Here is a 27,747-nt window from a genome sequence, read left to right as displayed (position 1 = left end):
CTGTCCCCGCCGAGTGTCTCCGCTGTGCAGATAACAGCGAGCCGGCGCTGAGCAGTGGGAGCGCCGTTCACTCCCCGCTCTGGGACTTTTGCTGCACCGCACGTTTGGCTGCAAATTTCCTGCCACTGAGCAGAAAACTTTCTCACCTCAAACGGCGACCACAGGCGGAGATAAGAGAGTAAATATAGCAGGGAGAAAAAAACACACCGTCTCAGGGACAAGGGGAGGTTATTATTGAAATGGATCAGGTTATTTCTGTCGGGGCTGGGCGTTACGTAAAAACCACATCAGTATCTCCTCAGCAATGGCTCTTCCACTGACAACAAGGGCCAGATGCTTAGCAGGGGCGATGCCGATTTACACCTTTGCAAGATGTGGAGCATAGACTCCAATAGGATGACACTGATTTACACCAGCTGGCCCCTTTGACTCTGAGAGTGCAATGCTGATTTACACTAGCTGAGGAGCTGGCTTACTGACTTCGATAGAGTAACACTGATTTACACCCGACGGGGATCTGGCCCTTTGATTCCAATGGAGCTGTAGCTGATTGACGCCAGCTGGGGATCTGGCACTTTTAAATCTTTAATCTCCCCTGTCACCCACAGCCCCTTCCTCACCCCCATATCTGGGTCACCCCCTGCATTCCCTGCTAAGTGAGATCCCATCACTGCCCCTCAGTTCTGAGAGGAATTCAGTCTCCATGGTGATTCAGTCTTGAGGGCTCCTACACTGATCACTCCAGTGGGACCCCAGTCCCTGACATGGGAAGGAGTCCCCATCTCCTAGAGTGGGAGGGGGATTCTGCCCCTAGGTTTATTCAGCCCTGGGCTGTGTTGTGCCCCGCTCCCCTCCAATGGGAGCCCAGCCCCCTACTGTGGGACCCTTCCCTGATGCTCAGAGGGGAGTGTGGGCTCCATAGATACCCAGTCTACACTCGTGACCCACACAGTGCTCCCCCCCACCCACACAGGCCTGGGAATTCATGTCTTGGGCCTTGGGGATACTGGCTGTGAGGAGGCATGAACATGAACTTCATTGCGAGACCTCTGAGTCTCTCTTGTGCTCGACAGGCTCTGTCAAGGAAGCTGGCAGGCTGGGCTTCAACTCAGCGAGCCGTGACGCAGAGAACCACAGAGGGAGGAAAAGCAGCCTCTTCCTCCCGGCCCCCTCCCCTTCCCCGTGCCAGGTAGCAGAGCTGGCTGGGGTGCAAACGCCCGCTCGCTCAGCCCCGAGCTCACAGATTCAGACAGGGAGGAGGAGGGAGAGACCCAGCCCGATGGGAGTCCGGCAGCCAGCATTCATCTCCTTGGTCTTGGTGGGGATGTGGGGTGAGTACTCAAACTGGCCTCTGCCATTCAGGTATTCAGCGCGGCTGCCCTGATCTACAGAGGAGTCCCCGTGTGTGTGAGCGCCCTTCCCTCTGCAGTCAGGGCATGCGGCAATCACACATCTTCTTGCCGCGGCAGGAGCCCAGCCAGGGGAACCAGGGCAGGATAGATGAGGACCTACAGAACTGGTGCAGAAATGCAGAGATCCCCTAGGTGGTGTGGTAGATTTCACCCTGTCCTAGTTTTGATTTTCAGGAATTTAAAACAATGGGCTAGAGCCCCAACTGTGGTAAACTGGCATCACTCCATTGGTGTCAATGGGCCAGATCCCCAGCTGGGGTCAATCTGTCTCACTCCACTGGGCTTGATTTACACCAGATGAGGAGTTCCAAAGAACTTCTGCTGTGTCTTTGTATTTGCTGCCTCGGTCGGGCGTTGTGCTTAGCGGGTTTAACATAATAACGATACGTCATATTTACATGGCGCCAAAGTGTGTTTGGTGATTTACTCTTCGACATAGGCTGATTAAGGACTAAAAACCAAACATAGATGGTCAACACATCAGCCAATAAAATGAGCAGAGCCCCATAAATGAAATCAGCCTGCTATTTAGCACTGCACCTTTTGAAATAAAGCAGGGCTCTAAACCATGAAGAAATATGAGGCCGAGCCTCAGCAGGTGTAAAAGGGCATTGGCTTCAATGGAGTTACAGTCGATGAGCACTACCTGGGGATCTGGCCCATTGACTGGAATGGAGCTGTGCAAAGTTACACCGCCTGAGGATCGGGTGCAAAAAGCAGTTATGCCATGGCTCCGTCTTGTGCAACTACCGGGTCCTCCATCCCTCCCGTTTGTCTATTTATCCACCAATTGCATCTTGTTGTAATCCTAGATGAGGAGCTCTCTGGGGCAGGAATTAGTCTCTCTCTGTGTTTGTTTGTTCTGCACTGAATACAACAGGCCTTGTTCACTGACTGGGCCCTGTAGCCACTTCTATTATACAAATAAGAAGCATAACAACATGCAAAGTGGTAATTTTGTGAGCCCTGTAAAGAGGGTGCAAGCGAGGACTCGAACTAAGGGAAAGCAGCATCAGTTCCTCTTGAGTCATTTCAAACTGGATGGGCCAAGCTCCAGTTGGTCAGGAGATTTTCGCCGAAGTGGTTTTTCACCGGAAAATGCTGATTCGTCAAAACCGAATATTTACGCGGGAAAGGAAACGTTCTTTGGGGTGGATGCTCAGGTCCAGGATGAAATTTTTGGTCAAAGTGAGAGATAGAGCCCCACCAGGGCATAGCCAATAGCCTTCCAGTTTGGGCACTTCCCTGCAATGCGAGACAGCTGATTTCAACTCCTTTATCTGAACAAGGCAGAGCAGGGATTTAAACCGGCACCTCTCATACACTGGGTGAATACCCTAACCACGGGCTTATTCTGAGGTCTCTCTCCCTGTATTTTTTCTGAAAAAAAATTGAAAAGACCTCAGCTTTGTCCCAGTGCATCACAGGAGCTTTTTTTGAAATCTCAAACACTGTTGCAGGACAGGAAAACAATTTCCCGCCCAGCTCCGTTGAGAATGTACTGATGAACGTGTCCCAAACACAGGGGCGGGCTGGCTGGTTCCCCCTCTGTCTCCCTGTCTGGTCTCTCTCAGTGCACCTACAGCAGGTTTTGGACCTCTCGCCCTCGTCCCAGGGTGGGATCTCGCAATTCTTCCACTCTTAGGCCAGGAGCTAGGAACACTGTCCTGCTTACACAAACCACTTACCATCCTGCAGGCCCCACTGGGCTTGGGAAACCTATGACCAGGTATAGCAGCCAACAGCCGCCTTAAACACGGGATTTTTTATTTAGCAGCTGGAACAAAGCATGAGAGAAAAAGGGATTTGAAATCAACAGCCAGCCTTCACGCGTGTCTAATTTAGGGCTTACAGGGAGCTATCGGGAATTCCACCTCAAATTCACACCCTACCTTATTAATCCAGAATAACTCTCACGTGTGGACAAGCCCTTACCTAAATTCTGCCATCTCACCATGGTGACCAAAGCAGGTCACGTTTCCTCAAACACCCCACAGGCTCCCATGTCTCAATCTGGTTCCCTCTGACATCCCTTTTTTAAACCTTGCCAAGGTTTTTTGCTCCTCAGAAGGTTTATTCCAGGGTTGGTGGGTTTTGGCTCCTCCTGGCTAAACCAATCCTGAAGGCTCAAAGGGGATCAAGTGAGAGCCACTGGAGCTAATTGCTCGGCATTGTCCCATAATGACCATCACAAGACACCTCCTCTTTCCTGCCTGACCCGCACAAGAAACACTCAGACCAAAATGTCCATGCAGAAAACACCATCCCAATAACCAGGTTAATATATAATCGCTACAGGGTGCGCCGTATTTGCCACAGTGCCTCTGGAAAACCGGCCCCGCCGTTCCCCAGACAGCCCACGGCTTGGGTCCAGATTGCACGGTCAGTCTAACTGAGGTCGTAAGCACCTTAGGGCAAGAAGCGCATATTCTGGAGGCATTGCGCCGGGCCCGCTGCACTGTCGGTGCTTAACAAATGCATAACAAACCTCCTCATTGATAACAACAGCTGAGGGACTAATCCTACTCTGGCCCAGGCTGACTCGAGAAGAGGCAAATGTCTAGGTCTTTTCCATCTCTTCTCTCTCTGAGACAACCTGGCTCTAGGTCTTTATTTAGTCCCTGTTTGGGCGAAATTTCTGCTGGGCTAGCACAGCACCAGTCAGGATGTAGCCCATCGACTTCAATGGGCGTTTGGCCTGAATAGTAATTTCAGGCCTGTAATAAGCCCCCCTCCCCACCTCCAACACCAGCCAAAGAAGAAGCAGAGGAGGGATTCTGGGAGAGCAAGGAAAGGGAGGAGACACAGAACTTGATAAATTAGACTGCTGTACTGAACCAGGCTCTTGGCCCAGCCAGTCTGCAGCTGAGACCCAATGCCTGGGAGGAAGGCAAGATGCTTTCCCCTACAGAATGCATCTGTCTGCCAATCACCATGACATCTAGGCACCAAATACAAGATCTAAAGCAGGGGTTCTCAAACTTTTGTACTGGTGACCCCTTTCACACAGCAAGCATCTAAGTGTGACCCCCCTCATACATTAAAAACACTTTTTTATATATTTAACACCATTATAAATGCTGGAGGCAAAGCAGGGTTTGGGTGGAGGCTGACAGCTCACAACCCCCCATGTAAAATCTCATGACCCCCGGAGGGGTCCCAATCCCCAGTTTGAGAACCCCTGATCTAAAAGCCTTGACATGGCTCAGGAAGGGCTGTGCCAGAAGCAGGAGTCAAACCCATGTAGACAAGGGCATGCATTAGTAGGAGCATTGCCAGCAGATCGAGGGACGTGACTATTCCCCTCTATTCGGCACTGGTGAAGCCACATCTGGAGTATTGTGTCCAGTTTTGGGGCCCCCACTACAGAAAGGATGGGGACAAATTAGAGAGACAGTCCAGCAGAAGGCAATGAAAATGGTTGGGGGGCTGGGGCACATGACTTATGAGGAGAGGCTGAGGGAACTAATCTTATTTAGTCTGCAGAAGAGAAGAGTGAGGGGGTTTTGATAGCAGCCTTCACCTACCTGAAGTGGGGTTCCAAAGAGGATGGAGCTTGGCTGAAGTTGCAGTGGGGAGGTCTAGGTTGGATATTAGGAAAAACTATTTCACTAGGAGGGTGGTGAAGCACTGGAATGGTTTACCTAGGGAGCTGGTGGAATCTCCTTCCTTAGAGGTTTTTAAGGCCCAGCTTGACAAACCCCTGGCAGGGATGATTTAGTTGGGGATTGGTCCTGCTTTGAGCAGGGGGTTGGACTAGATGACCTCCTGAGGTCTCTTCCAACCCTAATCTTCTATGATTCTATGATCAAGGAGGGATCATAGAATCATAGAGCTGTAGGGCTGGAAAGGACATTGAGACTTCATCGACTTCAGGCTCCTGCACTGTGGCAGGACCAAGTAAGCCTAGGGCTCAGTCCAGTTGCCCTCTTGCCCCCATTTATCTGATACACCTTAGGCCTCTCCCCCTCAAATTTTTCTCCCACTGGTGCTCAACTACCCTGGAGGCAGCAATCTCTTTGCATGGGGCCATACGTTGCCCGCTTTACTCACCCTAGAGGTGCCCAAAGGGATCAGTGGGGCTCTGCGTGTGCCAGTGATGCAAACCAATTTGGGTTCCAAACCTCATCGTGTAGCTAAGCCAGCTTTGCAAAAAACCACCAGGCACATTTGCCAACCCAGGCACAAAATCTGCTCACGGCCCTGAGCGATGAGAAAGAGAAATCTAACTCTATTGGACTCACCCCTCAGAAAACTAAAATAAAAACCACAATCGCTGGTGCTGGAAGAGTTGAAATCTGCGAGGCTCCATTAATAAAACACAGTCCTGGCCATCGGAGGCCACTTTGTCCTCCCCACCACTTGTCTGTTCACGTTCCTGCTGTGTGTCATGGATCAGGGCACCGCTGTGCTAGGCATTGTACAGACGTGCATAACAAACAAAGGGCTCCAGCCTAAAGGCCTGGTCTACAGGCAGCTTTTGTACTGGTCTATCTATTTCATTTAGAGGTGTGATTTTTACCAGCACAACCCCCAGTGTGTACACAGCTATACCAGTATCAAGTTACATTATACCAGTTTGTACTTTATTCTCCTTCTCATAAGGAAATAAGCTATGCCGGTATAAGCACAGTTATGCCGATATAACTATGTCCACACTAGAGGAATTGTGCCCCTTTTAACTAAACTGGCATTGTTAAAGCGATACAACTTTCTAATGTAGACAAGGTTAAGTATTGTCTAAATCCTAGACTGTGAGCATTCTGGGGCAATGGCTGCTTTTGTATTGTTTATACTGAGCCTAGAACAATGGGGTCTTGATCCCTGACTGGGCTCTGTAAGTGTTATAGCAGCCACACTCACAATAATAAATCAAGATTGGATGCCTGTCTTAAAATTACACTCTAGCTCAACCACAAGATATGGGCTTGATGCAGGAATCACTGGGTGAATTCCATGGCCTCTGTTATATTGGAAGATTATAATGGACCTTAAAATTAATTATAATGATGAAATAAATAAATAGAATCAAATAATAATAAATAATGCTGCAATTAAAATACCTGGGTTCTAGTCCCAGTTCTACCACTGGTCTGCTAGTGACATAGGGGATGTCACCGCTCCATGCCTCAGTTTCCCCATCTGTAAAATGGGGATAATGATACTGACCTCCTTTGTGAAACACTTTGAGAGCTACGGATAAAAAAGCACTAGATAAGAGCTAGGGATTGCTATTATCACTTAACACTTACAGAGCATTCTGCGTAGGGTGACCAGACGTCCTGATAAAATCGGGACTGTCCCAATACTTAGGCGTTTGTCCCACGTCCCGACCGAAGCAATTTGTCCCGATATTTCACACTCCAGTGTTTTTTTTTTCCCCCTCTGCTGGCAGCACTCCACTGGTTTTTTTTGCTCTGATGGCAACCCCCTCCCATGTGTCCCAATATTTTCTTCCTCTCATCTGGTCACCCTAATTCTGTATTTCCAAAGGGCTGCGAAAACTAGTTCAACTTTTTTGCTTTCTCTGGACTTTTTCCACCTCAGCTCTGTCTTTCTTACAATGAAGCAGCCAAAGCTGGACATTATCCCCCAGATGGCTGCAATACTGTCATTGAAACATGCTCTGTCTTCCTCGCTGTGCCTCCTATTCTTAAACTTTGTGTCCATGGGTTTTCTCGACATTGACAAAGTATCAGGTGAGGAATCATAAAGTCAAACCAGTGTGATATTGGCAACAGACAGCAGAACCTGGGGGTGAGGGCGGGAACCTCACTGACTTAGAGCTTCCCAGAGAGGAATTTAACTTGTTGGACAAAATTTGCAAAGTGATTTTTGGATGCCTTGATTTTTGGCTGACCAAAAGGGATCCGATTGCAAGAGGATGGGCGCTCAGCCCTTTCCAAAAATAAGGTTCCTTTAAGATATCTCAAATTGGCCACTCAAAATCACTAGTCGCTCCTGAAAATCTTGGCCATCAAGTTAAAAACAGTAAATCATTTCAGAGTTGCCCTTCATTGAAATAGTCCCATTCACAGATCTCTTCAGGTTAAAGCTCCTAAAGTTAGACATTTTTAAATCAGCAGGTCCAAATAACTTTCATCCAGGAGTTTAAAAGAGCTGGCTAAGGAGTTTGCTGGATGATTAATGCTGATTTTCAGTAGGTCTTGGAATACAGGGAAAGTTCCAGAAGACTGGAAGAAAGCTAATGTTGTGTCAATATTTTAAAAGGATAAACAGGATGAACCGGGTAATTATAGGCCTGTCAGCATGACGTCGATCCCAAGCAAGATAATGGAGGGGCTGATACAGGACTCAGTTAATAAAGAATTAAAGGGAGGTAATATAATTAATACCAATCAATATGGGTTTATGGAAAACAGATCTTGTCAAACTAGCTTGATATCTTTTTTTTGACAAGATTACAAGTTTGGTTGTTAAAAGTAATAGGGTTGATGTAATATACTTAGACTTCTGTAAGGCATTTGACTTGGTATCATATGACATTTTGATTAAAAATCTAGAAAGATATAAAATTAACATGGCACGCATTAAATGGATTAAAAGCTGGCAAATGATAGGTCTCAAAATGTAACTGCAAACAGGGAATCGTCATCAAATGGATATGTTTCTAGTGGGGTCCCACAGGATCAGTTCTTGGCCCTATGCTACTAACATTTTTATTAATGACCTGGAAGAAAATGTAAAATCATCACTGATAACATTTGCAGATGACATAAAAATCCAGTAGTGGTAAATAATGATACAGAGAAATCTGGATCACTTGGTAAACTGGGGGCAAGCAGACAATATGTGTTTTAAAATGGCTAAATGTAAATGTATACACCTGGGAACAAAGGAAGTAGGCCATCCTTACAGAATGGGGGACTCTATCCTGGGAAGCAGTGACTCTGAAACAGATTTGGGGGTTATGGTGGATAATCAGCTGAATAGGAGCTCCCATGCGATGCGATGGCCAGAAGGGTAATGCTTCCTGGGATGCTTAGCTGGGAATCTCAAATAGGAGGAGAGAGGTTATTTTTACCCTTGTATTTGGCACTGGCATGATCGCTGCTGGAATCCTATGTCCAGTTCTCGTGTCCATAATTCAAAAAAGATGTTGATAAATTGGAGAGGGTTCAGAGAGAAGTCTCAAGAATGATTAAAGAATTAGAACCCATGCCTTATAGTGATAGACTCAAAGAGCTCAATCTATTTCACTTAACAAGAGAAAGTTAAGGGGTAAGTTGATTACAGTCTATAAGTACCTACATGAGGGACAAATATTTAATAATGGGTGTTATGTTGTTTGGGGTAGCTTGTGATTATGAGTGCTCAGTTCAGGGCAAACTGTCAAAAACAGAGCAGACACCCCAAACTGGTGATATGGTCTATAATTAGATTTCACCAACCCAGTACCAGAGTACTACAATAGTCTTATAATGGAGTCACAGACAGTCCCCTTAGACTCTCCAGTCTGTCTTGCCACCCAGGCAAGCTGGACTATGTGACAAATGGTCCCTTACACCAAAATAAACAAACAAATAAATAAATAAATAAATCACAAAATATCCAGGTTACCTCCAGTCCCAAGAGATCAATCACTCACCCAGACCAATTTGTGTCCTAGATCTCACATCAAAGACAGCGCTGGTAGCCAATTCTATAGTAAACTAACTAAAGGTTTATTAGCTAAGAAAAAGGAATTAGAGTTACTGAGAGGGTAAAGCAGGTGAAAATATCTGTACAGTCTATAATTCCAAATGGTAGCAGAGATGTAGTAATCTGTCAGTTTCCCAAAAGTCTCTCAGGGCTACCCAGAATAACTCTGGGGATCTCCATCTTCTTGTTCAGTTATTCTGCCCTGTTAGAATCTAAACAGTCCAGAGATGAAGAATTTTTCCTTGTGTCCATACTTATAGCTTCTCACAGAAACCAAGCTGACACATGGGCTCTTTCTTTGGTGCCGGAGAGTGAGGAGCGCACTTAGAGTCTTTGATCTCTGATCATCACATACAGTGACCACTTGCTTTGAAATTAGCACTTTCCTGTTAAAGTTCTTCATTTGCATTCTACAAGGCTTCTTTCTCGTTTGAAGGATTATTTATAAGACTGTCAATTAATCGTAGTTAATTCATGCAATTACCTCAAAAAAATTAACGGCAATTAATCACAGTTTTAATCGCACTGTTAAAACAATAGAATACCAATTGAAATTTATTAAATATTTTGGATGTTTTTCTACATTTTCATATATATTGTATTCTGTGTTGTAACTGAAATAAAAAAGTGTACAAAAACAAAAAAATGTAAAACTTCAGAGCCTACAAGTCCACTCAGTCCTTCTTGTTCAGCCAATCGCTAAGACAAACAAGTTTGTTTACATTTACAGGAGATAATGCTACCCTCTTCTTAGAATCATAGAAGATTAGGGTTGGAAGAGACCTCAGGAGGTCATCTAGTCCAACCCCCTGCTCAAAGCAGGACCAACCCCAACTAAATCATCTCAGCCAGGGCTTTGTCAAGCCGGGCCTTAAAAACCTCTAAGGATGGAGATTCCACCACCTCCCTAGATAACCCATTCCAGTACTTCACCACCCTCCTAGTGAAGTAGTTTTTCCTAATATCCAACCTAGACCTCCCTCGCTGCAACTTGAGACCATTGCTCCTTATTCTGTCATCTGCCACCACTGAGAACAGCCTACCTCCATTCTCTTTAGAAACCCCCTTCAGGTAGTTGAAGGCTGCTATCAAATTCCCCCCCACACATACACACACACACTCTTCTCCATACTAAATAAGCCCAGTTTCCTCAGCCTCTCCTCATAAGTCATGTGCTTCAGCTCCCTAATCATTTTCATTGCCCTCCACTGGAGTCTCTCTAATTTATCCACATCCCTTCTGTAGTGGAGGGACCAAAACTGGACACAACACTCCAGGTGTGGCCTCACCAGTGCTGAATAGAGGGGAATAATCACTTCCCTCGATCTGCTGGCAACGCTCCTATTTTTGTAACTGGCATTGCAAGGTATTTACATGCCAGCTATGCTAAATATTCGTTTGCCCCTTTTGTGCTTCAGCCACCATTGCAGAGGACATGCTTCCATGCTGATAACGCTCATTAAAAAAATAATGCATTAATTAAATTTGTGATTGAACTCCTTGAGGGGAAAATTGTATGTCCCCTGCTCTGCTTTACCTGCATTCTGCCATAGATTATAGCAGTCTCGGATGATGACCCAGCACATGTTTCATTTTAAGAACACTTTCACTGCAGATTTGACAAAATGCAAAGAAGGTACCAATGTGAGATTTCTAAAGATAGCTACAGCACTCGACCCAAGATTTAAGAATCTCAAGTGCCTTCCAAAATCTGATCAGGACGAGGTGTGGAGCATGCTTTCAGAAATCTTAAAAGAGCAACACTCCGATGCAGAAACTACAGAACCCGAACCACCAAACAGAAAATCAACCTTCTGCTGGTGGCATCTGACTCAGATAATGAAAATGAACATGCCTCAGCCCACACTGCTTTGGATTCTTATTGAGTAGAACCCATCATCATCATGGACGCATGTGCCCTAGAATGATGATTGAAGCATGAAGGGACATACGAATCTTTAGCATATCTGGCATGTAAATATCTTGCGACCTTGGCTACGGCAGTGCCATGAGAACGCCTGTTCTCACTCTCAGGTGACATTGTAAACAAAAAGCAGGCAGCATTATCTCCTGCACATGTAAACAAACTTGTTTGTCTGAGCGATTGGCTGAACAAGAAGTAGGACTGAGTGGATTTGCAGATTCTCAAATTTTACATTATTTTATTTTTGAATGCGGTTTATTTTGTACATATTTCTACATTTGTAAGTTCAACTTTCATGATAAAGAGATTGCACTACAGTACTTGAATTAAGTGAATTGCAAAATACTATTTCTTTTGTTTTTTTACAGTGCAAATATTCATAATCAAAAATAAATATTAAGCGAGCACTGTACACTTTGTATTCTGTGTTGTAATTGAAAGCAATACATTTGAAAACGTAGAAAACATCCAAAAATATTTAAATAAATTGTATTCTATTATTGTTTAACAGTGCTATTAATCGTGATTTTTTTAATCACTCAATTAATCGTGATTAATTTTTTCAATCGCTTGACAGTCCTAGTTATTTAGTTACATGGATGCACAAAATGTAAATGTTTGCCATTGCATTATAACAGGATACAGATAAGTGATAACAATGCATGCAGCATCCCATTCGTTTTCATGACGTTCAAACACCAAAGACATTCTTATACATTTAACAATCACTTTGATCTATACTAATACACAAGTGAGTCGGCCTAGCTTCCTGTTCTGCATTTGTAAGTGTTCAGTGAAGCTGGGGCTTTGGCAAGCACTGACACCTGGTCTGCCAGCATGAGAATGGGCTCTTCAGTCTAGCAGAGAAAGGTAGAACACGATCCAACGGCTGGAAGTTGAAGCTAGACAAATTCCGACTGGAAATAAGGTGTCAGTTTTTAATGATGAGAGTAGTTAGCCAGTGGAACAACTTACCAAGGGTTGTGGTGGATTTCTCCATCGCTGAGAGTTTTTAAATCAAGATTGGATGTTTTTCTAACAGATCTGTTCTAGGAATTATTTTCTAGGCCTGTGTTGTACAGGAGGTCAGACTAACTGATCACCAGTGAATCTATAAAGTCACGCTAGTGCAGACGGCCTGCCCAAGACCCCATGTCCTATTTACATTCTGTGTTAAGGATACTATAGGCCAGCTGAGTAAAACCTTCAGCTGAGGTAAACTGATGTAGCCCAATTGACTCTAATGGAGCTAGGGCCTATTTACACCAGCTGGGGTTCTGATCCATTGATTCCATTGGAGTAACGCTGATTTCTACCAGCTGGGGATCTGGTCCATTGATTCCAATGGAATTATGCTGATTTGCACCAGCTGGGGATCTGGCCCATTGATTCCAATGGAGCTATGCTGATTTCCACTAGCTGGAGATCTGGGTCCAAATATTTAAAAATATCCCAAAATTCAATGTTCAGGTGAGACATGAGCGGAAAAGTGCATGGAAACATGGCCCCTTCCTCACGGTGTCTTTGAATCACCACAGATTGTCCTTGCACTAGTTCTGTGAGCATTGCACAGCTGTGGGAGAGTGAGCGGGGGAGGGGGAGGCGCCACATCAGCAGGCTTGCCCGCTCTGGACTCTGTATTCCTGGCAATGACAATGGTGCAGGAGTCAGGAAAGGCTAAGCTGGATTTCCAGTTCCCGCAGGGAGCTTGTGGCACTTACAGCGGTTAGAAAAATCCACTGTGGATTTGCCAATTGAGCACATCATATGTAGACTCACAGGTGGGAATCTGTGTGGAGCCCCATGATCTCTTTGGAACAGACTGACTAGAACCACAGTTTAAATACTAGCAGCAATGTCTTCCACTGGGGCTTTAACTTAGCATCACCCAAGGGAAGGGGGAGTGACTAATTGATGTGCCAACAGGGAAAGCCGTTAAGCATGTTACGCATTTAATTAAACTGAAGGCCAGATGCTCAGCTGGCGTAAATTGATGTAGCTGCATTAACATCAAATAGAGCTACATTGATTTACACCATCTAGGGCTTTGGCTCTGAGTCTTTATATCAATAGCAAAAATCTTGAGCTACAAGTCAAGCTAGGGAAAGGAAGGCTAGGATGCACAAGAGATCAAAGCATATCCTTCCTCCAGAAATCTGAAAGACTAACAGACTAGCTCACAGCAATTAGAAGTGAGGTCTGGTAGTGATTTTTTAGTGTGTGTCCAAACAGAAATTAGCTGTGAATTCAACCAGTCGATCGGTCCTAAATACTAATGCGAATTTACACCGGCTGTGGATCAGGTACAAACAGCCATTCTGTATCATGGATCCATCTTTTTCTGATATCTTGTCCTCTACCCAATCCCTCCCCTATTTGTCAATCCACTGATTGCATCGTATTATAATTCTAGATTGTATACAAGGATCATAATAACAACAACAATTTCACAAGAGCCAGGAGCTTGATGATATTTGCTTATAAAAATACATGACAATATTCTACCGTGCTGGGCCCGACAGCTACAGCTTACCCTGGTGTTACAGTGCCACTGTCAGGCCTTCACTGCAGAATACAGAGCTGGTTTTGATAAGGGTTTAAAAGCACAGGTTTACTCTGAAAAGTGACCATATAGATATAATGGGCCAGATCCCCAGCTGGTGTAAATTGGCCATAGCTCAATGGGAATCAACAAGACAATGCACCCGATCCCCAGCTGATGTAGATCATCCTATTGATCTCAGTAGTGGACTTGTATCTTCTTATTCCACAGCCTGTCTCTGGCCCCATGTCTTTTTCCCCTAAGTAGCCCATGAGACCGGAGCCCACCCGGGCATGTGAGTCACTCTGACCATTCTTTCCAGCATGCATTGTCGTGCGTTAGATGTAGTCAGACTCCTCTCCCCGAGCCTGATCTCTTCCTCCACTTCCATGAGCTCCTGGTGCACCACCACCAGCTGTACTAACCCAGAGAAGTCTGTGTGCTCTGCAGATGTCCTTACTTCGCTGCCCACTCCCTCCTCAAGATCACGGCTGGTGAGGGCTTCCTGGTGATTTTCCAGAAAGAGCCCTTGGGGTAGGAACCGCCTGCACTGCACAGCTTCAATAGCACACAGTGAGGCAGAGAACACATTTAGTTTTTCTGGAGCCTCACCATCCTTCTTTCAGCTGCCCCCGCACCCAGCCTTTGGTGATCGCTGAAGGTGCTGGGGCTGCTACCATCTCACTCCGAATGCTTTCAAGCAAGCTGGGACACATTTCCTTTAAAATGGGGTTTACAGATGTGAACATGATCTCACTGGGGTGCCGGCAGCACTAAGGACAGGAGCTGCAGGAGTGACTCCTCCCCCTAGAAGCAGGGCCAGACTCATAAAGGTCTGTAGGCCAGCCATTGGCAGGGCATGTGTCACACACACTGAGAGGCAGGTTGGGCTAGTGGATAGGGCCCCAGACGGGGACTCAGGAGAACTGACGTGACACTTCCTGGGGGGTCTCCAGAGCTGTGAGTCACCTCTCCACAACCTGACTTTAGCGTGAGGGAGCCTTGTCTGTGCCTGCCGAGGATCAGCCCCCTGACTCCACCACCCACAGGCAACACAAGCACTGCCCTCTCAGTCTACACAGCCCCACTGTCCCTTTGCAGGTTAGCAATTGGCACAATCCACCCCCAAAGTCCTGTGAGCATCTCCCTGGAGGGCCCAGTCCTCAGTCCACTGGACAGTCACAGAATTCACACAGCCGCTGTTCCCAAAGGAACAGTACCCCATAGCTTCCCAGTTACACCTCAGATCACCGCTCGGCTCAACCAGGGCCGGCTCCAGGCACCAACTCAGCAAGTAGGTGTGCTTGGGGCGGCCAACAGAGGGGGCGGCACATCCGGCTCTTTGGCAGCAATTCCATGGCGGGTCCCTCACTCCTTCTCGGAGCAAAGGACCGGCCACCAAATTGCCGCCAAAGACTGAAGCAGCGGCGGTAGAGCTGCCACTGAAGTGCCACAGATCGTGATCGCAGCTTTTTTTTTTTTTTTTTCTGCTTGGGGAGGCAAAAACTCTGGAGCCGGCCCTGGGCTCAACTCACAGCATGTCAATACGTTTATAGGGGAATCAAGGATAAGTGTATTTAACAAGGAACAGAGGTTCAAGTCATAGCAAGTAAGTAGAAATATTGGAAACAATTGGTTACATGTCAAATAAAACCACCTCCTGCTGTCCAGGACTAGACTTAACTAACAAGACACTTTTCTGGTTCACGAAGTTTAGCTCACCCAAAGTCTTTCTCCCAGCACCCAATAGCCAGGCCAACTAAACATGCATGCTGGAGGCTTGTCCCCTAGGTGATGGGAAAAGGGGGGGGGGGGGGGTACCTCTCTACTCCCAGATAAAGTTCTAACAATCCAGTGTCTTCGCTTGTAAATGGGGTACCCCCCTGCTACTTGTTATTTCCTATCTAGAATCAACCCTGGAGACTTTGCCATCTCTTGATTAGCATTCATTTCAGACTGTAAATAGCTGTTCATTGGGAAGCAAACAATACCCAATTTGCATGTAGCCAGATGGATAAGCGTCTCCTGCTAGAAAGAAGATTGTTTGTCACCTTTTGGTGACCAGCCCCAACTCACAAACCAGAAGAGCATAATTTTCAGAATATATACACAGCACCTTATGTATTATCTACACCTACATTTCACAGTGGTGATGCTGATCAGTATGACACAAGCTTTCAGCAGAACCCTTACATGACTCCCTTTGATGAACTATTATGTAGAGACCAGACCCAGGGGATTCCTGGAGCCCTTATGCACCCCTGAGCGCTCTCCCAGTGGGCATCAAGAGGTCGCTGTCTCACACCTGGCTTCTATCCCCAGCTCTGACCTGCTGCGTGTCCTTGGGCAAGTCCTTTCCCCTCTCGTGCCTCAGTTTCCCCTCCCACACTTTGTCTGTCTTGTCTCTCTAAACTGTAAGCATTTCAGGGGTAGAGACTGTCTCTCACTATGTGTTTGTACCATGCACCACAGGGCCCAATCTCCATTGGGGCTTGAGGTGCTTTTGTAATATAAATAATAATAATTAAACAGTGGATCAGAAAAGGCCCCAGACATAGAAGCAGCGACAGCTATCACTCAGGACATTTAAAACAGGCTTGATATAGGGAACGATTCTGTACTGGCCTCATTGGGCCCTAAGAAATCCTTTGCTGAGGCCTGATAGCCTGTGCTTAGCTCCGTTGTGAGAGGGTATAGTTTGTGGTGTGATGGTTTTATCGAAGGATAGCGAAGGCTCTTCCAAAAATGTTGCAGGGATGGACAGAAGATGCAGAGGACGCTTCTAGCAGGAAATGTCCCTCAGTGGGAGCACAGTTTAGAACCAGGTGCCAAGGTTCCCTGGCCAAGGGGAATGGTGGAGCATTAGCTGCCTGGTTCCTAATGAGAAGTAGGTTTGAACTGAAGTAATGGCTGCCCTGCCCACCTCACTTCTCCTGACAGTCTCTTCTCTTTGCAGTGACCTCCTGCCACGGTGGGGAAGGCCAGAACCCTGCAGGTCAGTGCATCTATTGAAGCCTCTTTCAAGCCATGTTGATCTTGGATATAAATAAATTCCCATCAGGCAGCCGTCAGTTACTTAACTTGTCAGCAACCAGCTTAGTGTTCTGCGGCATCGTGAGAGAGACTTATGCTGGGTTCCCAGCCCTGGTGTGGACATGTCCCCAGGATGTCATTGCAGCAAGGGTTAGCCAACTAGGCACAGCTCCCCTGGGATGCCTCAGAATTCTTTGCAGGGGGATTGAGTCAAGCAACTTGGGCTCCGATGACTATACTTACCCCTCAACACCTCCGGGGCACAGAAGCCTCAGCTACAGAAGGGAAGTTTTGCAAAAAATTTCCCATCATTGCAAACAGCTTCACTGAGGTTAGCAATGTTGGGAGCTCTAATGCAGACATACTGCTAACTGCCACGGGGCTTTTAGCATCATGTCTTCTATCGCTGATCAGCCCAAGGCTAATCCACCTGGCAGCCCATCTATCCCAAGGCTCCCAGTGTTTTAACATCATGGAGCTGCAACAGCGTCGGCAACATTGCTCTAGTATAGACCAGCTAGACAGGCAGGCTATCTCCCCATGCATACTAGTGTGTCTACACACTCAGAGACACACACACGCACTACTACACATCTGAGAGTCACACAAACAAACGAGCACCATTTCCTTCCTGCTCTGCTTCACAAAACACCTGCTGATATTTCAGACAGCACTGGAGCAAAGGGAACTAACAGGAGACAGAGTGAGCTGAAGGCTGACTTCACTGCAGAAAAGGTGGGGGTTTATATAGGGATAATTAACATGCATTCACTAGCCTACTGTAAAATCCTAGTGGAGACAAGGCACCCTAGCTTTTACAAGGGTCAGGTCAGCACTAGTAAATTTGCAGAAAAGTGCATTTTTCGAGGCACCAGAACTATTCACAAAATTGGGTCACATTTGGTAAATAGCTCTGGCTGAAAAAAATGATTTTTTTTTTTTGAAAATGTCGAAACAGTCCATTTTAGCCATTTCAAACTGATGTTTCATTTCAAATTGTTTGCGGTGTTGTTGTAGGCGTGTTGTTCCCAGGATATTAGAGAGACAAAGTGGGGGAAGTAATCGCTTTTATTGGATCGACTTGTGTTGGTGAAAGAGACAAGCGTTTGAGCTCACACAGAACTCTTCTTCAAGTCTGAAGCTCTGTGTAAGCTCAAAAACTTCTCTCTCTCACCAACAGAAAATTGTCCAAGAAAAGATATTACCTCTCCCCCTTGTTGCATTTCAAAGTTTAGCTAAATTTAAAAACAAAGGGTAAAAAACACTCAAAAAGGAAAATTTAAAAAAAAATGTCATTTGGGATCGAATGCAACATTTAGTTTAACCTGAAATGAAACAAAAACTAAAACAAATGTCATTTGGGGTCAAACAAAATATTTCGAATGACCTGAAAAGATTTGTTGCTGTTTCGTTTCAGCAAGAAAAAACAACAAAATTTGGTTTCAGTTCAAACCAAACTGATTTTTTCCTGAATGTTTCAGTTCAACACACAAACTGAAAAATCGATTATTTGCTCAGCCTCAGTCTGTTTTGCATATTTAAAAACTACAGTGCCCTGTCTCCACTGGAATTGTACAGCAGGGGAGCTATCATATACTAGTTATCCTGCCATAAAACACACTTTTTTGTGGCAGAGAAGACAAAGCTAAAGAGAGGGAGACAGACACAAGGGGAGAGAGAGGAGAGATTTCCTAAACACTGCTCTTCTCTCTAACGCGCTGTTTTACTTTCTCAGCAGAGTGGAGCATGAGACTCACAGGCTCTGGCTGCAGATGTTCAGGCCTGCTGGAGGTTAACTCTAGGGGCAGCTTGGCAAGAGTTTGTAGCAGTGTTTGGAACCAGAAGGTCACAAAAATGGTCTGTGCAGAGCTGGGCTGTGGCTCCCCCTCCAATGACGTTCTCATACTAGACTCAGAGCAGAAATTCATGGAAAGGATGAAGCCGAACTGCCAGGGGAATGGGACTACCCTGAAGAACTGCCACTGGGAGAAATCCAATTGCACGCAGGATATCACCGTGGTTTGCAAAGGTAGGTCTCATCTTCCCCTTTATGGTGTATTGAGGACTGAATTGGAATTACAAGCTACCACTAAGAGCAGGAGAACAGATGTTCTTGGTCCTGTTTGCAGCCGGCGTCAGGCAGGAAAGAGGCAGCTTAAAGCAAGGTGAGTGAGTTGTGTCTCACTGCCTTAGGGAGCAGCCTGTGTTCTCTCTGTGTGTTTTTGTGTTTTTGTGTACTACTGTTCTGAATTCTAAGAAATAAAGTAGAATTACACTGCAACCTTCCAGCAAGGGGATTTATCTTTTTTATTTAATTTCTCTCTGTGTCTATTCAGTGAACATAACACCCTTCCTGACTGCCTCCCTTAGAACTTTTGCCTGGGGCTGGGTCTGCACCCTACTAAAACATTTTGGACATCCTTATCATTTCAGAACCAGAAAAAACCACCACTGCACCAACAACAACAACTGCACCAGAACCCACCGGTAAGGAAACTCCATACATCCAGGTTCACCAAATCCATTCAGATCCACATTCACTCTTCTGATAGAAATGGTTGCAAGTTACCACAGTTAAAGGTGATCATTAGGAGAGATGTTGCAAGAAATCAAAGGAGTCCCTCACTGAAATTAACATCTAGCAAATCAAAGCAAATGCTTCTTTGCACAGTGAGACATCTACCTGTGGAATTCATTGCTGCAGGAGGCCATCTGTGTATGGGTTTTTAAGAGGGACAGATGATCTTATGATGGATAATAACATTTGTAGGGAGGCCAGCTAAAATGTGGTAATTGTATCTCATGCTTCAGGGACATAAACAGATCCCTCCTGGGGCTGGAATATAATTCCCCTTTCCCACCCCAATGAACAGCACTGCACATTGGGCAAGATGGATTATGGGGGTTACACCTGGTCCTGAAGCATCAGGTACAGGCTGCTAGTGGAAACACAATACTGGACTAGGTGGACAGCTGTCTGAACTGGTGCAGCAGGAGGAAGGATACTGAACTCCATGGATCAATGGTCTAATCTAGTATAGCATTGGCAGGGGGTGAGATATGAGACAAAATGGGCCAATGGTCTGTTATGGTAAAGCAGGGGAGGGAGCAGTAATTAGATCTAGTATGGCAAATCCTATGTTACTCTGATTTAGATAGATAGATCTGTATGGTGATGATAGACAGTTCCATTACAGTTTCAATGTAATGGGCATTTGGGTAATTTAATTTCAATTACTGATGAAAACGCTGCTCAGGAACTGAACTACCCCACAGGGTCACAACAGCCCCCTAAGGCTGAGCAGATGCGGGCTGGAAAACACCCCAATAGCTGTTCCCATTGTGTCAGGTGTAGATGAGAAGCTGGAATAAGGAAGGTAGTGGGGGGGGATATGCTATCAATGCAGGTATGTGCCCCCAGTGGGATTTCACTTACCCACTAGGCCCGAGCTAACAATCACCCACAGCTGGAGTCTACCAGGGTACGCCTATCAAATGACTAGGGAGAGAAAACACCAAAATACTCCCCTGGTCAATGTGACCAAAAAAAGTAACAGAAAGGCATCCCAGGACCTTTATCTCAGGCAATGTCGGTGAGTTATGTGAGATGATGATGTCACTGTCTGTAACTATCCCCTTCTCTAAAAAGCAACAGAGGGTCCTGTGGCACCTTTAAGACTAACTTCTGTTAGTCTTAAAGGTGCCACAGGACCCTCTGTTGCTTTTTACAGATTCAGACTAACACGGCTACCCCTCTGATACTATCCCCTTCTCTTTGTCCTTCTCCCAGGCCCCCCCAGGATGCGGCTGGTAGATGGGAGGTTCCACTGCTCAGGGATTGTGGAGCTCTACATGGGAGGCCACTGGGGAACAGTCCAATCAAGTCCAGAAAACAAGACAAAGCTGGACAGCTGGGTTTGCCGGAAGATGGGCTGCGGTGATGCCTTAGACCAGAAAAATCGGTCTTTCTTGGTGAAAAATGAAAAGCAGCATCTACCAGTCCATTGGGAGATGGTGGCATCATGTAGAAGTGACTCTATCCCAGACTGTTTCAACAGAACCAGGAACTCTCAGAAAAAAACTCCAGCCTCTGTCATCTGCTCCGGTGAGTGAGTCCATCTTAGGACAGCCAAGTCAAGTTCCTTTTCGCTTTCCTCTCCTGCCACGTTTCACCTTTACTCCTGTGCACTCTAAAGAGGCCAATCCATCCCAGCAGCCCAGTTGTTACACAAGGTGAGCAGAGGGGACTCACTCCACTGGCAGCCTGCATGGCCATGAACCTAGTAAGAGGTTGTTGTACAATATTTCTAGAATAGCAAGGAAACTCCTCAAAAATACCCCCCTCTCTTCTATCTCCACGCCTGCTGCTGGCCTCTGCTGCCTGTAACTGCCAGCAATTTTGACCCTCAGCTCTTCTTTTCCTCCTCATCCCTTAATCTGCAAATCTAAAAGTGTCAAGATTGGCATCACTTTTCCGCACAACGGCATCCTCTGCATTAGCCTCAGAAATGCCAACTGTCAGTCAAAATTATTACCGAGTTTATTTCTAGTAACAACTACTTCTGACTGAGAATTTTCAGACTCTTAAGAACAGTGCAAGCCAATGCAATGCAACACTGTATAAATGCAATGCTATAGGTTAAAATGCAATACAATGCAAATATAATATAAATACTCTGCAGCACAACACATGGAAATGCAATGCCATTGAAACACAGTACCATAGATAGCATCCATTGCAATGCAAGGCCATATGATACAATACAGTGCAATTAATATCCCATATGATGCAGTACAATACTGCTTTACTAATACTCTGAACTTCTCTAGCCGCTTGTAGATGAGGATTTCCAACCACTGTTCACACGTTAATCATTAATCCTTATAATTTCCCTATGAGTCGTGATTATTGTCCCCATTTTACAGGAGGCAAAACTGTAGATTTGCCCCAGATCACACAATGAGTCAGGATTAGAACTTGGAGCACCTGCCACCCCAGGCTGGGGTCTAACCAACAGACCATGACATCACTGGAATGGATAGGAATTTAGTGCAGTACCACAGGCTGTGAAATGCAGCAGTGAATGGGGTGGTTTTCATGGCCACGTACGCCACACAAAACACTATTAACTAGCAACATTAGGTATCAAATGCACTGGAACCCCATCAGGCTGCCCATTGTTATTAATTATTTGTATAACAGCAGCACCTGAAGGCCTCATATGAGATCAGGGTCCCATTGTGCTAGGCACTGTATAGACACATGATGAGAGACAGCTCCTGCCCCCAAGAGCTTCCATTCTCACTGCAAAGGACAAATGGTGGGAGGGGACCTGGAAGTGAAGTACCTTGTCCACGATCACCCAAGTGAAGTACCTTGTCCACGAGGTTAGCGGCAGGGATGGGAACAGAATCCAGGTCTCCCGAGTGACAGGCTAATGTTCTACGCGCTAGGCCACGTTGCCTGTAGTCAGCTGGGTCATTCAGACATCCACTTGCCATGGGGTCTCACCAATCCCTTCTTGTCTCCTCCCCAGGTTCCCAGCCAAGGATGATGCGAAGGCTTGGAGACAGCCAGAGCCCCTGCGAAGGGGTCATGGAAGTGTTCCATGAGGGGAAATGGCAAGTCCTGTGCGATTCCAGTTCATTGTGGGAATCTAGAGGGCAGCAGGTGTGCCAAGAGCTGCAGTGCGGGAACTTCTTCTCGAGCGTCCAAGTCCAGGGTGCCAAGATATCGGGAGTGTCCTGCAGTGAGCAGCACATCCAGGAGTGTTCCACTTTCCACAGAGTAACCTGCTACAAAACCAGAGTCATGTGTAAGCCAACAGGTTCTCTTGTGTTTTAGAGCAGCGCTTGTCCCTCACGGGATGGGACCTCTTTACATCAGGAAACAGGCCGGTGATGACCCTTTGGCTAGGTCATCCATGAGGATGGAACACAGGATCTCTGGATCTCACATGAGCTGCTACTCTTAAGCTAAAGAACTAATGCCATTAGCCTGGCAGCAGTAGCAGACTCATAAATCTTTTACATGGACCAGCCACTCAAAGGGGACAAAGACCCACATGTGGCTGATGTACTAAGGAAATGGGGAGGAAGAGAAATTTGCCTGATCTACAATCAACCTTTGCAAATTGCTGGGGTTGGAAATTGGGTAGAAGGTGATGTTTGGGGGGCAGAAGATGTGAGTTGAGTGAGGTTTGCGATCTAGATTGTGAGCTTGGGAACGGCTTGGTATGGGAATTTTGGGTTGTAATTGAGTCTTTGGGGCGGAGTGGAGGGATTGGGGTTTAAGGTGGGACTCTTCTCCTGGGGATCACCAGAGTCTGGCTAAGCTGTCAAACCTTTTCCAAAGCACTGGCATGTCTCTGGAGGTATGGGAACGAATCAGTAACTGCAGCTCCTTTTCCCAGGCCAGAATTTCAAGCCACGCTCAGCTGGGGTGGGAGCAGGAACCATTGTGAGCATCCTCCTGGCTCTGATCCTCCTTGGAGTTCTCATCATTATCTGTGGACCTCCCGCCTACAAGAAACTACAGAAGAAATGTACGTGACAAACTCTTGCTGTAGGTGTGAGACCACTGATCCTGTTGCCCTTATACCATAGCATGTGTGACTGCCTCAGCTTCACTCCTCCAAGGAGTCTGGGGCAAGTTCTCATCTCACTCACACAGCTGGGAGTCACTTTGCCTCTAGCTCCTATGTCTATTTCCCGTCTTCTTCTCTCCCTCTTTTTCTCCTAGTCTCTCTCTCTCTCTTCCTCCTGCTCTGCTGCTGGCTGTCTTCCCATGTCCTCTCCTTCCTTCGGCCTCTTTCCCACTCCATCACCTCTGGAGTGGTGGCATCATGGAACTACATTGGCTGATGCATTGCTTTTAAATAAAAGGAGTTTTATATGTTGTCCCCTTTGAGGATTCAGGAGACACACGCATCTGTTGATCTTGTACAGCAGTTTTTGGAAGGTGAGTTCCTGAGGCAGAGGGGTTTGGAGCTGTCCCTTTCCCACTCTTTGAAACACACCACAAATGCTTCTCCTCGGTATCCATAATTGTTTAGTCCACACAATGCAGGCAAAATAAGAAAGGAGTTCAGAATGGAAAAGCCTCTTGAATCACCCAGTGTTGTGTATTTCACAGGCTCCTGAGAGGCTTAAACATGGAGATGACACAAAGGATCAGCCAGGCCCTGTCTTATCCAAATTATTTCTAGCACCTCAAGTGCTTAGCCAGGAAGCAGAGGGATTATTTGATGTGGCTCATGTGGCTGGGAGGAGACAAAAGGGAAATTAAGGTAGAACATCCAGAAAACTCTGCTCCTGACAGTGAGATCAATCAGGATGGGGAACAGTCTCCAAGGAAACCCCCATTGCTGGAGCTGTGTGAAATCCAAACGGACAAAGCACTAGAAAATGCACCGTAGGGACAACTCTGGGACAAGCTGATCTAATGGGGCTCTCCAGCTTCTAGTGCCTGTGATTCTGTGATGCATTTAAAATGACAGACAGGTCTGTGCCCATCTAACTTCACCCTTCCTTCCTCCACCCCACTTTCCTCTCCCTCTCCTTGCAGACGCCAAGAAGCAGCAGCGCCAGTGGATAGGCCCAACTGGATTACAGCAAAACGGTAAGGAGCAAGCACAAGACAGAGGCAGGTCTCTGCAGGTCACCCCTAACACTCTCATCTCTTCAGCTTCCTCTGAAGCATCTGATGCGCTGCTGCGGTCAGTTTGATCTCAAGCACAAAGGCCCCTGGGCTCCGCAGCTCAGCAACAGGATGGCTACTGTTCAGCCTGAGGGTTAAGTGGTTTACAGCCAACAACCACCCCTAGTGCTGAGGTTTCCCTCTGGTCCCACTATTTCACCACCGTCATTCAGGCTGTCTGAATGCTCACAGGGCCAGAAAATAGCCCAGGTACAAGTCGTGTCTGAAGTGGAAAATACAGCCGAGGCCTCAGGAACATCATGTGTGACAGGGCTCTGGGACAAAAGATCCTATCCCTTGAAATGTTACTAAGGATCCCAGAACACTGTATAGAAAAGGATCATACACCCACCTCTGAGATGCAGCCATCTCTGGGGTGGAACACAGCAGCATTGTACAGCTTTAAGGAGGCGCAGTGAAGGATAATCTCTCCCATTGAAACTGCTGGGAGTTTTAGGCAGGGAGAATGTCATTACCCAGCTTAAATGACATGGGGATGTTAATGACCACAAATGGTCAGGACTGGGGCTTTATACCTCAACCAAAAGGCAGCACCTCCAGCAGCACAACACCCCCTCGTCACCAGACTAGTGGCCAGTTTCATACTTGCTCAGAAGGAAAAATGCCCCCTATTGATCACTTCTTGCAGGACTGTAATTCTTAGCACCACGCATGACTCACCGCTATCACTTTGCATAGTGCAGCACCCCATTCTGGGCCCATGCTGACTCAATGGTTCTTTAGTGACTCAGATGGGATAGTTGAGTCACACTCCAATTCCAGTGGCACAGTACACATATCCACCGCGTTCCCGCACTGGTTCAGTTCTTACTCAGCCCCGCTGACTCACAAACGCTGGCCTGTCTGGGTTTGGGAGGTGCTACCGGCAGTTGGCGAATGTGGGTGAGGAGTTTCAACCACGACTTTGGGGGAAAATGTTGAAAGAAGACTCAATATGTTGGTTAAACAATAAGACAATTCTGCAGCTCAAAAGGAGAGGGGGTAGGGATGGTCTAGGTACACTTAATCCTGCCTCTGCGTGGGGGGACTGGAGTAGATTCTTACATTGCTATGATTCTACCTTAAAGATGCAGTGACTAACAATTCTCCATTGTGCTGCCATCTAGTTTCATTCCACCGCAACAGCACTGTCACTCTCAGGCCCCGTCAGGAAGGTCAAGGCGCACAGGGCGAGGACAACGACTATTCTCAGACCCCTAAGAAGAACTCCTACCTTTCGGCTTATCCAGGTAAGAGACAGCACAATGTATAGTGACCAGGTATGGCACAAACAAAGAAGCGGACAGGCAAGAACAAGGGAGCAGGGAAGGGAGACAGTCAGGTCTGCTTTGCAGAGACGGACTACAGTGTTTCCCTAGAATAGAGTGGGAATCACTCTATAGGGGTTCTTCTTCTGGCTCTTCCACTCTGTAGCTTCAGGCAGATCAGTTAAACTCTCCGTGCCTCAGTTTCCCCATCTGTAAATGAGGGGGAATAACCACCTTTGTGATAGCTGGCTGAAAGGCACTTATGTGAATGCATGATGTAGTTGTTACCTCTTATGATTTCTGCATGACTTAAGAGGTACTGTGGATGGAGGACCTGATATTCATTCCTACATCCCTGGAACCCCTCACAGAGGTCATTAGCACCTTGATCTCTGGCTGCGTAGTGAAGAGAGTGATGGTTTCTTCCTTTTACAGCTCTGGAAGGGGCAATCAGGTCTTCCAACCCTCCAGACAACTCCTCCGACAGTGACTATGACTTGCATTCTGCTCGGCGACTTTAGCCTCTTTCCCCCAGGTAAGCCATTCCCTAACCTTGGCACTGTATTGCCAGGATGATCCATTCCCAAATCATGTCATCATCAAGCCCAAGGAGGGGAGGGGAGACACATGAGAGCTGAATCAATTGCTGTATTTGCCTTCTCAAACTCTGGCAGATGTTAAGTGATTTTCTACGTGGTTCGTTTTCTTGCCCTGCAGACAGAGGTGGGAATCTGGCAACTGGAAAAACTGACAGAAGAGAAGAAAAAAAATACCTGAGACGATCCTGCACTGGAATCATTTCCGTGTTACTACATGCAGCTGTAAAGGCTTTTCCCACACTGTCAGAGACCTGAGATGGGGGAGTCACTGCAGCCCCAAATTACAAATCCCTTTCCATGCATAGGGGCAAAGAGAATCAGGATGCCTGCCTTCTTTTCCCCCCCAGTGACCTTTGGCAAGTCACTTAGGCCCAACATGTCAAAAGCATCCCTATTTGTGCATGTCTCTATTTTCTGGTGTACAGCTTCAGACCCACCGGGCCTAATTTTCAGCAGTATTGAGCACTCACAGCTCCAGCTGAAGTCAATGGGCTTGTGTGTTTCATGCTAGGCATCTAAAATTTGGGGCACCCATGATCAGTGGATTTAATTTTACATGTTGGTCATTAACCTCTGTATTCTATTCTATTCTATTCGGGTTCTTGTATTATGCCCATCACTATGGTATGTGAGCACCTTCCTATGACAAATTCATCTAGCATTCATTGCTTGTGGTTTCTTCTCCATTCCTCTCACTGGGAGGAAATTTGTGTGTGTGTTTAAGTTGATTTGTTGTTGTTTGTTAAGGGCAAGCAAGTGTAAAAATTGTGTTTTACATTTGGGCTGTGAAGTGGTGATATTTGTTTACTTAAGATATGTCTACATAACAAGCTGTAGTGCAGATCCTTCCAACATTAATGGAAGGTTTTTTTCCATTGATGCAGTTAATCCACCTCTCCGAGAGGCAGTAGCTAGGTTGACAGAAGAATTCTTTCATCGACCTAGCTACGTCTACAGTGGGGGTTAGATCAACCTAACTATGGTGTTTGGGGTGCAAAATTTTTCTCAGCCCTGAGCAATGTAGCTAGGTTGATCTAATTTTTAAGTGTATACCAGGCCTTAGTAGGGTGACCAGACAGCAAGTGTGAAAAATCGGGACGGGGGTGGGGGGTAATAGGAGCCTTTATAAGAAAAAGACCCAAAAATCGGGACTGTCCCTATAAAATCAGGACATCTGATCACCCTAGGCCTTAGTCCCTGGAGGAATGGATTGCAGAGTCTCCATGCCTGCTCTCCCACTCTAAATCAGTCGAATACTTCACTATCTTCTAAGGATATTGTGAAGCTAACTTAATTAACGTCTGTGAGGTGCTCAGATACCAGAGTAATAAGCACCATGGAAAAGATTATGAATAAACTGTCTCCTTACATCACTTAGGAAGCTATGATGATGCATGTTTGGCTCAGCAGATGGCTGAAGTACCCCAGGAGTACAATATCCTGTGGTAATGTGTATGTGAGTGGGGCTGGTGTGTATGTGTAGGGGTGTGCGTGGCTAGGTTTGTGAAGAGAAGGCATATGTAAGATCGAGGCAAGCTGGATGTGTGATGAGAGTGGGAGGAGCTAATGTTTAACACAAACATGACTGAGATATTTAATAAGCAATAA

General features: G+C 46.3%; 1 protein-coding gene across 2 annotated transcripts; it reads left to right on the top strand.

Moving 5' to 3' along the window:
* Nucleotides 1–1,188: 1,188 nt before the first annotated feature.
* CD5 (CD5 molecule) lies at nt 1,189–27,747 on the top strand. Of its 2 annotated transcripts, none has more exons than XM_034767665.1 (11): nt 1,189–1,331; nt 16,497–16,535; nt 18,312–18,602; nt 19,007–19,060; nt 20,364–20,678; nt 22,111–22,389; nt 22,987–23,118; nt 24,141–24,194; nt 25,400–25,522; nt 25,976–26,075; nt 26,258–27,747. In XM_034767665.1, the coding sequence occupies exons 1-10, from the start codon at nt 1,280–1,282 to the stop codon at nt 26,059–26,061; spliced, it is 1,425 nt and encodes a 474-aa protein (XP_034623556.1). In that variant the 5' UTR covers nt 1,189–1,279; the 3' UTR covers nt 26,062–26,075; nt 26,258–27,747. The 2 variants fall into 2 exon arrangements, with proteins under 2 accessions (XP_034623556.1, XP_034623555.1); XM_034767664.1 differs by having other exon boundaries at nt 18,309–18,602.

The sequence above is a fragment of the Trachemys scripta genome, chromosome 4 (genome assembly GCF_013100865.1).
Source record: "Trachemys scripta elegans isolate TJP31775 chromosome 4, CAS_Tse_1.0, whole genome shotgun sequence".
In the NCBI taxonomy this organism is placed as follows: Eukaryota; Metazoa; Chordata; order Testudines; family Emydidae; genus Trachemys; species Trachemys scripta.
The sequence above is the reverse complement of the archived record's forward strand: the minus strand, read 5'-3'. Positions and strand labels throughout refer to the sequence as shown.